This window comes from Hyposmocoma kahamanoa, unplaced genomic scaffold (assembly GCF_003589595.1).
Source record: "Hyposmocoma kahamanoa isolate Upper Pololo Valley unplaced genomic scaffold, ASM358959v1 76, whole genome shotgun sequence".
NCBI lineage: Eukaryota > Metazoa > Arthropoda > Insecta > Lepidoptera > Cosmopterigidae > Hyposmocoma > Hyposmocoma kahamanoa.
In genome coordinates this window covers 5,275,365-5,292,110 of record NW_020653900.1, presented here as the reverse complement: position 1 = coordinate 5,292,110, position 16,746 = coordinate 5,275,365, and the positions used below count along the sequence as shown (strand labels likewise).

The following is a 16,746-nucleotide window of genomic DNA, read 5'->3' as shown; positions in this document are numbered from 1 at the left end:
TCTAATTTCGGTAGCAGTTTTTATTATTTAAGTTTAAGTAAAATATTACGAAATACTTCAAATTACTACACTCGATATTAAATAATACTGTAATATTTTAGAATATTTAAATAATAAAAATTGTCACCGAAAGTAGGTAGAGAAAATTAACATAGAAATTAACCAAATCCAATTCAAGTCGAAGAAATGGGAATAGGAGAAGAAACTTGAAGACATTTATCAAATTATGTAATATACACATCGTCATGTCTATCTCTCACTGGGGTAATCAGGGACCTAAATCTCCACTCGCTGTATTCCTGACACAAAATATAACTTATTTTGACTTTTTAACCCACGATACAAGAAAAGGGGTTCTAAGTTTAAAAATTTTGTATGTGTATTTGTGTGTCTGTCTGTATATGGCATATAGATCTCAAACGGATAAATTCTGTACTCCCCGTGGAAAATGCGCTAAGTCAAACATTCATGTTTTGAGAAAATCGGATTTGAAAAATTTTAATCTTTGTAGGCTTATAACTTTTTAGTTAGGTATGTGTTCTAGTTTTGAACGAGTTACTTTTCCTAAAAAGGAATTTCAGTATCAATATTATGGTTTATCAGTAATTAAATTTAACTTTACTTCTCAGCAAGAACCATAAAGCAAATTGTATCATTTGTCACTTTAAATCGTGGTTGTGTTAGATGATTTATTACGAATTGTAACAATTTATACGGCGTGTGGTGACTTGGTGAACAATGATATGTAAATAAGTTCAAATAGATTTATTTAGTTACCTATTACGATTACAAGAATCTTGCCCAACAAAATTGTAATTAAAATAAATAAAATAAAAATAAAAAAACCTATTTTTGCGAATCAGTTGAAATAGATGAAATTGCAACAAAAATAAAAAATGTATCACATAAACTCTAAAGTTGCGACCAAAAGGTTTGTGTATATTGCTATATCTTAATTTGTATTATTACAATTTTAATCGTACAGTTACCTGAATATTAGTAATTAAAGTTTTATCTCATAGTGTATGCAAATAAAATGCATTAATTTAAATCCTTATGTATTATTGTTGTAATAACAACATAATAAAAATTAACATCATTAGATTAGTTTTTGCAAGTAGTTAGAATAAACATCCATTTTTACACATTATAAAATAAAAAAAGATTCATTTGCATTTTAGGAATTCACGAAAATAGATCTTCAGTCAACTTAATACCTAGGTAACAATAGGTAATAATTTGTTTTTTTAAAAATGGAAAAGTGAAGCAAAATAATCAATCCTTGCATTGACTTACAATTATATGGACGTCGGGTCCGCGCTAAAAAGTGTCCGCACTTGTAAGGCGCTAAAATCGTATACAGAGCGCAACACTCCGCTTTAGTCTTCATTTGTTCTACTGACATGACAGCGCGATACTGCGATGACATTACAATTTAAATTTCGAATAGGTTGACTTGGGACATTTTTTCGTGGTTTTTGTATTAGACCCGTCGTCCATTTATTTGTAAGTCAATGAATCCTTCTTAATTTGTTTTAAACTGACATAAAAACGCTTATTGACTGTCATTCAAAATAATAAAGTAAATTAAACTATTTTCTAAAATTCAAAACGTGAACTGTCCAAAGTCTCAGATACAAAAGAATCTTTCGAAAAACAATCGTCAGAAACTTTCATTTTTTAAGTTAGGTCATTAAACGTCTCTAAAAATAATCAAGTAAACAAAACTGTAAAAATAACCAAAGTTTTCGGAAACAAAAAATTCTGTAATAATTATCACAATAATAATCTTCATCCAGATCAGAATCTATAGTAGCAGGTAGGTACAGTCAAGAGCACGTCAAGCTTTACTCTTTGTACTTTGGACCGTCCTTATTGTAAGCGGCATAGAGTTGGATTTAAGTCTAAAGTGTTAAGCTTGACGTGCTCTTGACCATGTACGCAGCAGTAGTCGAGGCCAAATTATGATAGAATTCATGGAGGCACGGATCATTAAAATTCAGAAGAGAGATAAGATCTTCCTTTTGTTTCTGCTGCTATAAGCAAGGGTCCAACGTAACATTTGTTTACATTTTCTATCCGAATGTGGTTATACTTTTTGTTTCTTTTCGCATACGACATGGAAACGTAGTTAACATTATTCTAACTTTCTTTGCATTCGAATGTAAGGAATTCCATTGAGAAGAAAATGTGTTGTTTGCTGATGGTGATACAAATTCTCAATTAAAACTCATTATAGAAAATAAATTTTTAGTTCCTGGACATACACACATCTGATTCATGACATTCTGATCACGCACTGATAGAACGCGCTATAATGCGAACGTCTATGGCTGCTAACAGATTGACTGCATGTTTACTGTTAATGCGTGAAGTCTTAATCATCTTCATGCAACCAAGACCTCCGTAAAATGCGAACGTGTATGAGTATTACCATCCAAGAGATTGGTATCAATTGGTACGAAGTGCATCTTAACAGTGCATTATATTTTATCTGTAACAGTAAAAACAATATTTCTTTTATGGGAAATGATTGATGGTGACTTTTGCAATTTCTCTGAATTTTCTAAAAAGCAGTTGCAGGTAAAGATCAATTCCCTGCATTCGAATACAAAAATTACAATAATATTAACGACGTTCCCATGTACAAAAAGTACGACCACATTCGAATAGTAAAAGTAAACAAATGTTACATTGGACCCTTGCCTATAGCAGCAGAAAAAAGAAAGATATAGATTCTCATACTATGGATTCTGATCCTATAGCGGAGAAAGATTATTATTATGATAATTTTTTGTTTCCGAACACTGGCTATTTTTAGAGTTTTGTTTACTTTATTATTTTTAAAGACGGCTGGTGATCGTTCATAACAGTCAATAAAAAAAATTCAAGTTTTTGACGATTGTTTTTCGAAAGAATCATTTGGTCCTGAAAATCTGGACAATTTATTACGTTTTGAAATTTCGAAAATAGTTTTATTTGGTTTATTATTTTTAATAACAGTCAATAAGCGTTTTTATGTCAATTTAAAACAAATCAAGAAGGATTTATTACTTTACTTCACAATTCTATTTATTGTTTAAAAATTATTTTGCTTAGTATATTGTATTTCAATAAGTATCGTTGCCAGTGACGATATATTTGTTATTTAATTTTATTGTAGATCTAGCACTTACACATGTAAGATCGACACCTATTTATATGTATTTACAACCGTCTTTCTCTTTCAAATTTATCTATCTATAAAGAGATAGACTGATTAAAATGATGAATTATATCACTTTATAATTTTGATATAAATAAATTACAAATAGACAAAAACTTCGAACACTTTTGATACAAGTTAAATTGTATAAAATATGAAATCTTTCATTTCAAAAGAAGGTTCGTGTAAATTAATACATCATTTATTGTATTAGTACCATTGACTTACAATTATATGGACGTCGGGTCCGCACTAAAAAGTGTTCGAACTTATAGGGCGTTAAAGTCGTATACAGAGCGTCATTCACGCTTTAGTCTTCCTTTGTTCGACTGACAGCGAAGCAAGTAAAATTAGACAGTACTGCGATGACATTACAATTTAAATTCAACGTTTCAGCTTTTTCATATTCCTTTACATGTCACTACGTTTAAATGGGTTGACTTGGGACATTTTTTTCATGGTTTTTGTATTAGACCCGTCGTCCATTTATTTGTAAGTCAATGATTAGTACACACAAACATCTTTGCATTGTGTCCGATTTTTGCAATGATATTTAAAGAGTTGTAGTTTTAATCACAAGCTGATTTATTTTAATTTGGTCGTGTATAATGATATAACCATAATACAATCATCATTCACAATCGCAAATTAAATTATCTTCGGGTCTAGAGCACATTGAGTAGTGGTGATCAGATAGAAAGATGCAAACGAATATTGATACAAGAATTGATCTCAAAGCGGTTTTTACCTATGTTTGATGAAGACCTGTTCATCCGTATAAAGATCATCAACTATTTTTAACCGACTTCAAAAAGGGAGGAGGTTCTCAATTCGACTGTATGTTTTTTTATTTGTATGTATTTTACGCGATAACTCCGGTATTTGTGAACTGATTTTCATGGTTCTTTTTTTGTTGGAAAGAGGGTACCTCCATAGTGGTCCATTTAATTTTGAAGAAAATCCACTCATAAGGGTGGCTGTTCACGCATGAAGATTTATTTTTATAAATAGCGCCAAAATTTTATTATAAGGCGCAATTATTTTAATCATTGATTTTGCTATTCTCCAATTCAAGGCGTTTTTCTCTCACAATATATATTGAGTAGTGAGAACCGATTTTTATTATCTCCTGTGTCAAGTCCCGTATAGTGGCGGGATCTAAGGGATGAATCCGAGTTTACGCACTTTCCGGTAATTGATTTCAATAAAACTTGGTAATTATATGTATTTCCATGTACTTTTGAGGTCGGTTTTTTAGTACTCTATACGGAGATTATTCCAGTTAGTGTTTAAGTTTTTTGTATAGAATCGTAACCGACAAACAATCTGTGATGGTCCAGAAAAGTTTACTATTCTCCACGCTGCTTTAAGACATGATACTGAGAAAGCATTCTTAAGAATGCTGATGCAGATGCAGATCTTTGTTTGTTGTTGTTTGAATAAGATCTGAGTCTTTGATTGCGCCCACTCTCCCTAGCCGACTTTCAAATGTACCATGTATATCTCTGTGTATAAATGATACGCAATCGGAATAGACTATATATATATACGTCGACTTGAAGTACTAAAGTACCGGCACGTTATTATGGCCGTATTCACGTTTGTCCGTTCATCACGTTTCGTATTAATTCATAACTACGTTGAAGGAGCTAATTGATGTACATGGTTGTCAGTAGCGATGAGCAGTAAAATTTAAGGATGTATAATTTTACAACTCAACTCGGCATTTGTTTTTCGAAATTCGAAGTTTTTTAAAATGAAATCTAATACGATCGTCACTTTAGGATCGCTGTCCAGCACAACTTCTACCTACGGCAAACTCGCGTCAAAGCTCAATGCAAAACAAAGCGTTTCGAATTGACGATTTATATTAAGTAAACATTTTTATTTTCGTTTTATTAAAACTTTTTAATCAGCTACCCCTTGCAATACTAGTTATGGCTCTAAAACTTATAGATGCGACTCGTATTTGATTATATTTTTTTCGATAATGAATTGAGTTTTGACCTCATTAATTTTAATCTTTCAAAACGGCCATCATAGCGTGCTGGTACTGTAATGCCTACTAATGCTAAATAATGCCTTTACGAATTTCGAGTTGCATTATACTAACGTTATATATGATGGGCATAAGCGCGATGAAATAATTCAATAGATATTTGGACGTCAACCTATTATCCCTACGTTTCGATTAGGTTCCATTGGTTGCGGTCACGGGTTACTTAGGCATTAAATTGTTTCATCACGTTTATCCCCGTTTTGTGGTTTGTAATGTTGTAGGAGATAATGACGCAGTTAACGCCAAGTATGGCGGCGGAAATAGATATAGTGGCAGTACTTCCCTGGACGTACTCTTTTACAAGGAGCTCTAAACCTGACCGGTTATACATGCACCCTGAAATATTGAAACTAATAGCAACAGAATATGTGTTAGGTCAAATATTCAACCAATTGTCGACGATCCAAATTTAATTTGATTATCTTTTAAATATCAATGATGACTTACCAACGAGAAGTATGGAGAGCAGCGTCACCGCATCAGGGTCCTCTCCGTCATCGTACTCCACCGCTGCCGTCTCATTCATCAGCGCCACCTAACAGTCATTAAATTGAATCATTGTTGAAGACATGGAGTTATCTTAAGCTCTACTACCTTAAGTAAAAAAATATTTAGACATAACATCAGAGGTTTATCGTTTCACTCGAAAGTCATCTTGATAATCAGAGACAAATATCAATTCCTGTACATGTCAAAATCCATTTACTACGTTTGAATGCCAAAAGTCCTTTTCTTCCATTGTATAAAGAAGAGGCTCCCAAACTTTTTTATCTGGTAAAAACCACGTGCTAATTCATCGGTTTTGATGCCTTTCTAATATTGACTCTTTTACAAATTCATCAATTTCGAATGTGTATTGGATAGCTGATACAGTGCTAGTGATAAATTTTGTAAAAAAATTATGTTAAGTTTATTATATTAAATATTTGCATTTACCTTACTGAATATAGAGTACAATAAGTCAAGCATGGTTACTCTAAACAAACGTAACTGCGCGGCGTGCATGTGTGCGGGTCCGCCGCGGGCCGTGTATAGACGCACACATTTGCATTACATCGCAATGCACTCGCGTTGCTAATGCGAATATTTGCGTCCATAGTGCGCAGCGGTCACGCACACACAGAAGTCGCGTAGTTACTTTTGAAGGGAGTTACCATATTTCTCTTATTTTACCACGCGGAATATCTTGATTGTTATGAAATATTTAAGTACTACATAAGCAATTTATGGCTATTATAAGAAACTATTATGTATTCATATACGCACTAATCTGCATGACGTAGTTTATTCCATTTATGGAAAGCTAAAATTTTGGCCACGGTCTGCCTAAAAGGGTTACATTCTCGTGGACGACCGTTTTGTGCACCCCTGTTTATTTTAGTGATATGGAGCTCTCGTAGGTTGAAATAGGCCCCATTGGAGTCAATATAGACCACTTTAAGAAACATCGGCATAGCCTCCTAAGACCCAGCAAATTACAATGGGAAAAGCTAAACGCCCAATCTACTAAATATATAGATACGCAAAGTTTCATCATAATGCAAGTGACAATTAATTAACTCAACTGCAAAAAGTAGCTTTTACTATATACCGGTAAAGGTTTCGATTGCGGTAACAGAAAAAAAAACATTCTATCGTCTTGCATTTTGTGTTCAATTCTCCACTCACTGAAGTACTTCTACCGGCTGCTTTTTTCGATACTTTACATCATCATCAACCCATTTATACATCTCACTGCTGAGCACGGTTCTCCTCTCAGGCCATGCTCGCCCAAAAAGTAGGTTGGGGACTTCACATGTTTTCCCAGGATGATGAACCTTCTTCGGCAAGTTTCATCACGATGTTTTCCTCCATCGAAAAACTCATGGTAAATTCCAAATTAAATTTCGTACAAAAATTTCGAGGAACTTAGAGAACTTAGTCTGGATTTGAACCCACGGCCTCTGCTTGAGAGGCGGTAGGTCAAACCATTGTGCTAGTAGGAGTTTCAATTTTTTTCGATATCTATTTATGAGTAATAAATCAATCAACCAGGTACTGTTAAAATAATATCCATAAGTATAAATAACAGTGTGTTTGATACAAAACATAGGTAATTGAGTCAGTGAACAGTCAAAACTAACATAACATCTGGCAAACGTAAGCTCATTCAGTTCAATTTAGCAGGTGTTCGCCAAAGTGTGCTTTCAGCAGATTAGCTACCGAATCCGGCTGTACTAACAGTGTAAGTAAATAAACCGAGACCGACAATACGTTAGATGTAATGTGTTTTGTCGACTCTTTTCTAAAGAGAAAGGAAAGCATTTCACAAGTTTGATGTACTACAGTGTTATAGTTTAGTGTTATATATACCTGTTGGAAATGAAACTACTTTTCTATCTAAAACGTGTATTAGTGATTGATGATATCGACATGAGAATATGGGCCTCGTGAGCAGGTTCAAGGTCACTCAAAGGGCAATGTAGAGGGCTACGCTCGGAGTGTCACTGCGAGATCGAATCAGAAATGAGAAAAAGAACCAAAGCAAACGATATGGCCCAAACAATTGCAAAACTTAAGTGGTCGGGACACATTGCTCGCAGAACAAGATAGCCAATGGGCCAAAGAGTTTTCGAGTGGCAACCGCGTACCAATAGACGCAGCGTGGAAAGACCTCCCAAATTTGTGGGAATCCGCTAGATGCAAATGTAAGATCGATCTGTGTGGCGATCTTTTCGGGAGTTTCAAAAGTGAGTGTCTTTCCACTGAAATTATGATAATGATGATTTTACTATCTGAGTCAACCGTGACTAAGAGTCCTGTAAAGGGCTCGAAACCTAGGTTTGTTTGGAAAAATAAACATACGCGATTTAGATCCGAAATAATAGTTTCACATTTCCAAAGTTCTACAATCGCGAAAGCCTAAGAACTCAATAAAGATACTAACTTAATTTCTATAAGAGCGCCTAATTACTATTTTGATTTTACATTAATTGCAGATATGCGTAATTTTTTTTTACAATACGAAATGACGAGACGAACATGTCATGCGCCTGGTGGTAAGCGACGCGCCTATCCATAACAGTTGTAGTGCCACTTAGAGCTTTAAATCGCAAAGATGACGCCACTGCCCCCGGCACCTTGATATACAAGTTGATAAAACCCATGTACCGGTAATTTCACCAGAACCCTTACCCTGTCAAACTGGAATGCAGTAATGTTCATATTACTGCTTGGCTTCCCTGGACGAACTCGTTCACAAAGAGCTCTACTTTGTGTCTAGTGCAATGGTTACTTACTTTCAATGAGATATAAATCAAATGCATGAAAGAAAGGTATGACACTGTTTCAGTTTAATTATCTATAGGCGCATTATACTTGAATATTAATGGAAATGTAGTTCTTTAACAGCTGTAAAGGATTGGCTGAAATATCTTTAAGAACATAAAGTAATTAAACACATTCATAACTTTGAGAACGTATAAATACTCGTATTAATCAGTTACAATAATATTATATCGACAACTTTCATTATTAAAGTTAATAAATATGAACTGTTACATTTTCATAGTTATTAGCTTTTGTTGGCTGTCTGTAGAACGTATTGTGAATTATGCAAGAGCTAATGGATTTCAATCAGCAGTATTAAGTGACGTATAGCACTTAGAGCTTACATTCAGTGCTGAGATCTATTCTCCACGAATTTATACTATGAGCCCTCGCAGTTAAATAATTTTCTATGAATATTTGAAAATTCTCCCCAGAAGCTGTATTAAAATAATTTATTATCTCAGTACAGAGTACTAAAAAAACCAACCTCAAAAGTACGTGGAATTACGTCTATTTGCTAAGTTTTATTGAAATATCCTTAAATTCGCCACTATACAGGACTTGACACTGGAGATAATAAAAATCGGTTCGCAATACACAAAGTATATGGAGAGAAAAACGCCTTGAATTAGAGAAATAGCAAAATCAACCATTAAAATAATTGCTCCTTAGTAAAATGTAGGCGCTATTTATAAAAATGAATCTTCATGCGTAAACAGCCACCCTTAGAGGTGGATGATTTTCTTCGAAATTAAATGGGATCACTATGGAAGTACTCCCTTTCCAACAAAAAAGAATCATGAAAATTGGTTCACAAATACCGGAGTTATCGCGTAACATACATACAAAAAAAACATATAGTCGAATTGACAACCTCCTTTCCTCCTATATATATTTCTTTTCCTCCTTTTTTGAAGTCGTTTAAAAAAAACCATTTGTTACGAAGTTTGACAAAAAATCAATAACATTGGTTTGTCAAGTCACATGTTGATGGGAAACGAGTTCTTGAGTGGTAACCACAACTTGGCAGCTGTAGTGCAAGATATTCTCCGGTCAGCAACAAGCTGAGGACCGCGCAAAATGGTAAACATTCGGGGACGCCTTTATCTAGCAGTGGACTACAATAGACGAAGATAATGAAAGTTATATGAATTTCTACAAGAACTTAGTAATCGAAAAACTACTTCTAGTAGCAGTAAAGCTCTTTGTGAAAGAGTTCGTCCAGGAAAGCAATGCCACCTTATCCATTTCTGACTGACGGCAGTAATGTAGCAGTAATAAGTAAGCTGTACTGCGTTCCAGATTTGAAGGATAAGATCACGGAAAGACGCTATTGTGAGGTCTCTAAAACTAATCGAAGACGTGCAAAGTTCTTAAATTAGACATAAACTCTGTATCACCTTAAACTAACTAAGAAACACCTATCCAAATCAATTTACGTCTTTCTATTATTCTTAACAGTGTAGTTTCTGGTTTCATCATACCTCAAGAGCAACTACCATCAGGTTGTTACCTGACGTGTGGAAGTCCTTAAATCGTCTTCGCACTCAGATAGGACGCTGCAGAGACACGATGTGTAAATAGGGTTTCAAGGATACTAGTCAAACCCAATGTGACTGCAGTGCCTCAACGCAGTCCATGCAGCACTTTCTGTTGTGCCCCTTGCGTCCTAATATCTGTACGAGGGAAGATCTCTACGCGGCCACGGACAGCGCAGGCAAAGTAGCAACGTACTATTCAGGGTCAATATAGTTCTAAAATAAAAGAAGTATCGACATGATAAGAAGAAGACGAAATAGGGTAGTTTTTTATTGCTCGTTCAGCGATTACGAGCCTTTAAACTGCATTCACACCTATTTAGACAAAACGTGCTAGGTTACCGGAATTATTTTTAATGCGCACGATTGTAGTATTTTTGCTTTTTCGAAGCGTTTGTTACGTAATTCCAACCTTCTGTGTTGCGAAATTGTTTGTTCTGCACATATAGGGTGAAAATGAATTGTGCTCTTTTAATTGGGTGGTCTATAAACTAAGAACTTTTAGAAATTTAATAAGCAACATCTCAATTCAACATAACTATAAAGTTATAATAAATTGAGGTCTGACAGTTGATATATTGAAATTGTTTTATCAGATCGCGAGGCCGCCTTTAGTATTCTTATTATTGCTATCTTAATCAGCCTTATTCGTAAGCGCGTAATGTTTTTATTTTGGTACATTTGCAAATAAAATGTATACGCAATTTGTATTATAATTCATGTTTGGTGTTAAAAATTTACAGATAATGTATTTTATCCTAAAAAGTTAGTCTTTATAGTCAAAAGTTGCGATTTTATGGCCCGTATTATTGTAATTATGACGCAATTTAATAGTAAATTAATGAAACATCATCCTAGTTGTTAGTATTAACTACAAAGTGTTAATGAGTGTAATTTGTTAGTATTAACCAATATCAAATAATATAACAGAATATAACTACGTTTGCACGCTGCGCGCTCACTAATTGTAGCGTTTTTTATTAGATTTAGAAAATTGGGTAAAACTCAGAGAAAAATTAAAGTGTTTCGATAATTATGTCTATGTCATGAGCATTATTATGCCTCATAAAAAAAAAACAACGACATTTTTTGTGCAACTAGCACATAAAGACACGAGAATTGTATGAAATTAAGTCATAGGAAGTGTGTTACGTTTTTACTTGACACTTCCTATGACTTAATGTTATATCCATCAAAATTAGGTTATTTTATTTTCACACAAATGGGCGCAACCCTAATTTAATTACACCTTAAGTAAAGCTAATAATTTGTACAATCAAAATGAGGGACCTGAGGACCTAAGATATAGAGCCATTCGAGTTAAGGTTTCTGTTTATTACAAATTTAAACACTTAAATCTGCCGAGGCAGACGTAATTTCGAAATAATTGCGTTGTTTGATCCCTTGCTGTATCATTATTACTAAAGCTTTAGTTATGAAATTAATATTTAAGATGTTTAATGATTTGCTCTATAAATCATAGTCTTTAGAAACACTATTACCTGTATTTTATATTTTTATTGAATTGATATTCAATAATTTTATATGAAATTACTACTTAGTTTGATAAAATTATTAATACAAAGATCGAACACTCAGAACAAGTTCCTTTGATCCGGCCTGATTCGAACCGACGTCTTCTGCGTGATAAAACTTTCATAGATTTGAGAATCTTGAAGTGAAGGTATTTGTCTCAAAGTTAGAATAAAGTTAAGAGTAAAATTGTATTAGAAAAAGATAGCAGTATTTTTGTAATGACAATATCTTATTACTTTTAATAAATATTTTTTCAGAATTAGCAAATATTTTGAGAAATTGCTCTTTCTTCTTAGTAGAAATCCTTTTTTTCTGTGCAGCAGTAGATGAAGTCGGGTTGTGGATGAAGATGGTGTTTTTTATTACGAATACAATCACTGCCACTGGGTGAAGTATAGCTAACGTGTCCACGATTTTTTTTCCTCAGAGTGGGACATCTGTAAATTTATTATTGTTTTAAAAATGTTCGATCTTTGTATTAATAATTTTAACAAACTAATGGAGTAATTTCACAAAAAAATTTAATATCAATTCAATAAAAATTTTAAAATACAGCGAATAGCGACATCTCTCGCCAGGACTGGTAGCTGTAAAGGTACTAACTGGGTGATAAATCTTTCATAGAGTTCTCACAGATGGCGCTACGACTAAAAAGTCATTGAAAAACCAAATACAAAGACACGACAAAAAGCGCATAGAAAAATTCGTGAGGTCCGCTGTTGGTTCGTTCCGTGGCTTAGTTGGTATAGCGGCTGGCACGGTATGCTAGAAGACGTTGGTTCGAATCCGGCCGGATCGAAGTAATTTTTCCTGAGTGTTCGATCTTTGTTTTAATAATTATAACGATAACTTGTAGTTTCCTTTATACAATAAAAAAAATCTGAACTTATCTCTAAAAAACAAAATAAGACCAACGGCGTAAATACTTCACGGAAGGTCATCAACTTCTGAATAATAACAAAAATACATCTTTTCTATAACGTACACTCCGTACATTTTCAAAATGTGTATTTGTTTTAATAATACGAAGGAAATATCTAAATTCGAACGCGGTCCGCCCATACGAGCCAGAGCCGCCACGCATCCCCCTGTCCTCTTTAGTCCTGCTTCGGCCGTTAGACGCGGAGGTTGTATCACTTGGGCTTACACACTGCTTTAAAAACGTATACCACACGCACACATAGAATACCTAAAATCAATTAGCGCCATAAGTCCCCTGTTATACTCTATTTTTTTAGTTTGTAGATTTTTATTGTGATTGAAATAAATAAAAATGTTAATAAATGTTTTTTATATAATAAATTAATAAATAGCGCACACACTCAACATAGTCCCGCACTAAGGAAACTCTGTGTCGCGGATGCCATGAACACACACATAGACAACCACAAGTTACACCCAAACTCACGAGAGAAATAAATGTAGGCCATACAAATATTTCTCCCGGCCCGGGAATGGAACCTGGGACCTTTGCGTGGCAGTCCGGTATGGTAACCGTTCGGCCACGGAGGCAGTTAATTATTATAAACATTAATTAAGAAATGATAATTTTAGATAAGATTATGCCCTTACGTTAGTTGGCCTATTGGCATACAGTCCCACTGCTGGGCTCTGGCGTCCTCTCACAACTAGAGGGCTTGGGCTGTAGTTCATGTGAAACCAATGTTTTTCTTCACCGAAAAGCTCATAGTGAATTTCTAAATAAACTTTGCATATAAATTCTGTGTAAGCCCGGATTCGAACCCATGACCTCTGCTTGAGAGGCAGTAGGTCCAACCATTAGGTCACCACGTATTTTACACTTTTATTTGTTTTATTAACTTTAGAAAAATTAGGTTTTCGCAATTGTTACACCTGGGAAATGAAACATTTTTCCGGATTTATAATTTTTTTTTTCAATCAAAACAAGTCTGTAGTCCATTATCTAACCAGGATGCTGCGAGAGGCCATTTAAATCAATTAAAATAAAGCATCCTAATTTCAAGAGGGAAGATGGTTTCTCCGTACCACCAGTTTAGGATCCAGTATTTCATCTGATGAAAAATCCCAAACAGACATAAGACTGCAGTACTAATTAATATGTTTTAATTTATTTCAATTTCCATTATTAATTAATAATAATTTAATTTAATAAAAATTCACATTGTTAAAATAAAATAATTTATAAAACATATTGTAGCGTAAATTGGTATGTTTTTTTGTAAATTTAAAAATAAGATATTTAATTAATAACTTTTGTAACTATAGTGAAATAATCTCAGTACAGAGTACTAAAAATACCGACCTCAAAAGTACGTGGAATTACGTCTATTTGCTAAGTTTTATTGAAATATCCTTAAATTCGCCACTATACAGGACTTGACACTGGAGATAATAAAAATCGGTTCTCACTACTCAAGGTATATGGAGAGAAAAACGCCTTGAATTGGAGAAATAGCAAAATCAACCATTAAAATAATTGCTCCTTAGTAAAATTTAGGCGCAATTTATAAAAATGAATCTTCATACGTGAGCATCCACCCTAAGAGGTGGATGATTTTCCTCAAAATGAAATGGGACCACTATGGAAGTACCCCCTTTCCAGCAAAAAAGAATCATGTAAATCGGTTCACAAATACCGGAGTTATCGCGTAACATACATACAAAAAAAAAATCATACAGTCGAATTGAGAACCTCCTCCTTTTTTGATGTCGGTTAAAAATAGGGTGGCTTGTATTAATATTTGACATAACTGGTTGATGACTGTACCACCTCAGTCAACCGTGACAATGGGACCTGTAAAGGGCCCGAAACGTTGGTTTGTTGAAAAAACAAATATAAGCGATTTAATTCCGGAAAAACAGTTTCATTTCCTGTTTAGAACAATTGATTTTAAAGTAAGGTGTCGAAGACAATCTCTTGGAGAAAATGGAACGAATAAATTTTCACCTCCTTCGTACGAAAATTAATACTAGTTTCAAGTTTTCCTGCAACGAAATTGCTTGCGGCGTATTGCTTATGTCTGCTTAATCTGTATTATCGAACATTTTAACTTTGTGCTTGCGTTTACTAACAGAGAATTGTATGTGTTATTACTATACACTTGAGGTATGGAAGGTGAACACCAACCTAAATTGACATATGGAAAATTGTTGCTTTATGACAGAGAGGTCTCAATTGCAGTTGGTCAATTTGTTATTATGAGTACTAATTCAGGAAGCTGTTATTATTTAGGTACCTAATTCTTACAAATTCTCGAAATTCTTGTCCTTTAATTTATAAAAAGAAAATCTATTTCATTCTTGCCTTAAAATTAATATTCATTATCAAATTATAATTTGAATTCGAATTCAAATTAGTCTCCTTAAATAAAAAATAATAATATAAATATGTCCCCAAAATCATTCCCTCACTATGTCCCAAGTTCCATAATCAAACACGTTTTGTGCTTTAAATCAACATAATTAACAAGAGTAACCATTAAATTTGAAACATTCGATCAAATAAAATATGTTTTTGCAAAATTAAAGCTATCATGTGGGAAAAATACGATAAATAAGTTTAAAAAATGTATTATTTTTATTCATGTCCCAACCAAAAAAATTATTCCATGACATTTTTACCTTCACTCGATTTGTGAACATATTTCTAATCTTTGGTAAATGCATTTTGTAAGTTTTTGAAAGTTAGCAGCATTGTAAACGTTTCAAAATAACGAAATTCAACTTGTGTGTGTAAAAAGTTTCTACTACGAAAAGATTTAATTTAAAATTCGAAAAGTTACATTACACATGTTCATTAGAATATTTACATTACATACAGTACATTTTTGACAGTCATTCCCTCACATCATATAAAAGGAAGTTAAGCTTTTGATTTTGTTTATTAATTATTCCTTTAAGAAATAAAATATATTTTCTAGCTATAAAATGAGACCATGTGTAACCCACATGAATGAAACGTTGAAGGAATTTGTCTTTTCACCTCTTTTTTTATAATATCAATTGACGGGACGAACAAGTCGTGGCTAATAATAAGCTACACGCCTGTCCATTACAGTTGCAGTACCAGTCAGAGCTTTAAATCGCAAATATCTGAGGGGCACTGCCACTGCGCCCATCACCCTGAGACATAAGTTGACAAGTCCCATGTGCTTGTAATTTCACCAGCACCCTTACCCTTCAAAACCGGAACATTAGTAAGTAATGCTGACATTACCTCACCAGCTCAGAAAGGCTTTCTTTCTCATTAGAAATCTGCGAATTTGACGATGGCCTGTGGTGCACCAACTTCTTCTTTCAATGAAAAAAAACCATAACGACGCGTTCAACTACGCGATTTATGTACATTATTTATGTAATATAAATTCTTTGGTATATTTTATTCTTATTATTGTTGACATTAAATTGGCCACAATAACTAATTTTGTTTATTAAATTATTTTGTGATAGTTCAAATATTTTTCTCTCATCTACCATTTTCCTCGCTATAGTGAAGTGAAAATTTGTGCGTTTGGCTCGGCAGCAAAGTTGTTTTGCGTCTCATGTCTTGAAATCCTCGCTACGCTCTATTTTTAATCTCAGTGTCCTTCGCTTGCTCAGGTTTTAATACAAGCATTCTCGTCAAACAACAACTTTGCAGCCTGGCATGACAAATGACTATTGTGTTCGATGCTTTTTAAGTAGGTACAATATGCATATTAAATTCGCATTTGTTGCGTCCTCAATTAATTGTGTTTGTTTTTGTGTGCAATTAAAAAGTATTTGTATTGTAATGTATAGGTACTTACATTAGTAGGTAAAACAGAGACAAACTCCATTTTAGCCGACATGTGCTATCATGGTGAACTTCAAGTCTTGGTGTCAACTTTCAAGAGAAAGCTCTTTGACGGATTTTTGGTTCGTCTCCCTTGCCACGCCATCTTCGTGTCACATTACGTTGTATCTGAAACAATAAAATAAAATTTTTGAAATTTTTAGAACTTCTCCTCAGAATCATGTTGACTGCTGAAAGGGAGTAAGAGACATTTTTGGAATTGTTTTGAAGAATTTTATTTTGCATTAATTTGTAAGTATAATAGTACTTGTATGCTAGTATGCTCGATTTCATCGCATGTTAA

The 16,746-nt window shown here is 33.8% G+C and overlaps 1 protein-coding gene across 1 annotated transcript in view; it reads right to left on the bottom strand.

The window, feature by feature from the left end:
- The window catches only part of LOC113232505 (dopamine receptor 1-like), a 59,423-nt gene extending 42,905 nt beyond the window's left edge, over nucleotides 1–16,518 (bottom strand). Inside the window, exons 1-2 of the mRNA XM_026467256.1 lie at nucleotides 16,417–16,518; nucleotides 5,712–5,799 (exon numbers count right to left, since the gene is read on the bottom strand). Coding sequence (XP_026323041.1) covers nucleotides 5,712–5,799; nucleotides 16,417–16,458 — 130 coding nt within the window. The 5' untranslated portion in view covers nucleotides 16,459–16,518. The remainder of the gene's footprint in view (nucleotides 1–5,711; nucleotides 5,800–16,416) is intronic.
- Nucleotides 16,519–16,746: the final 228 nt, after the last annotated feature.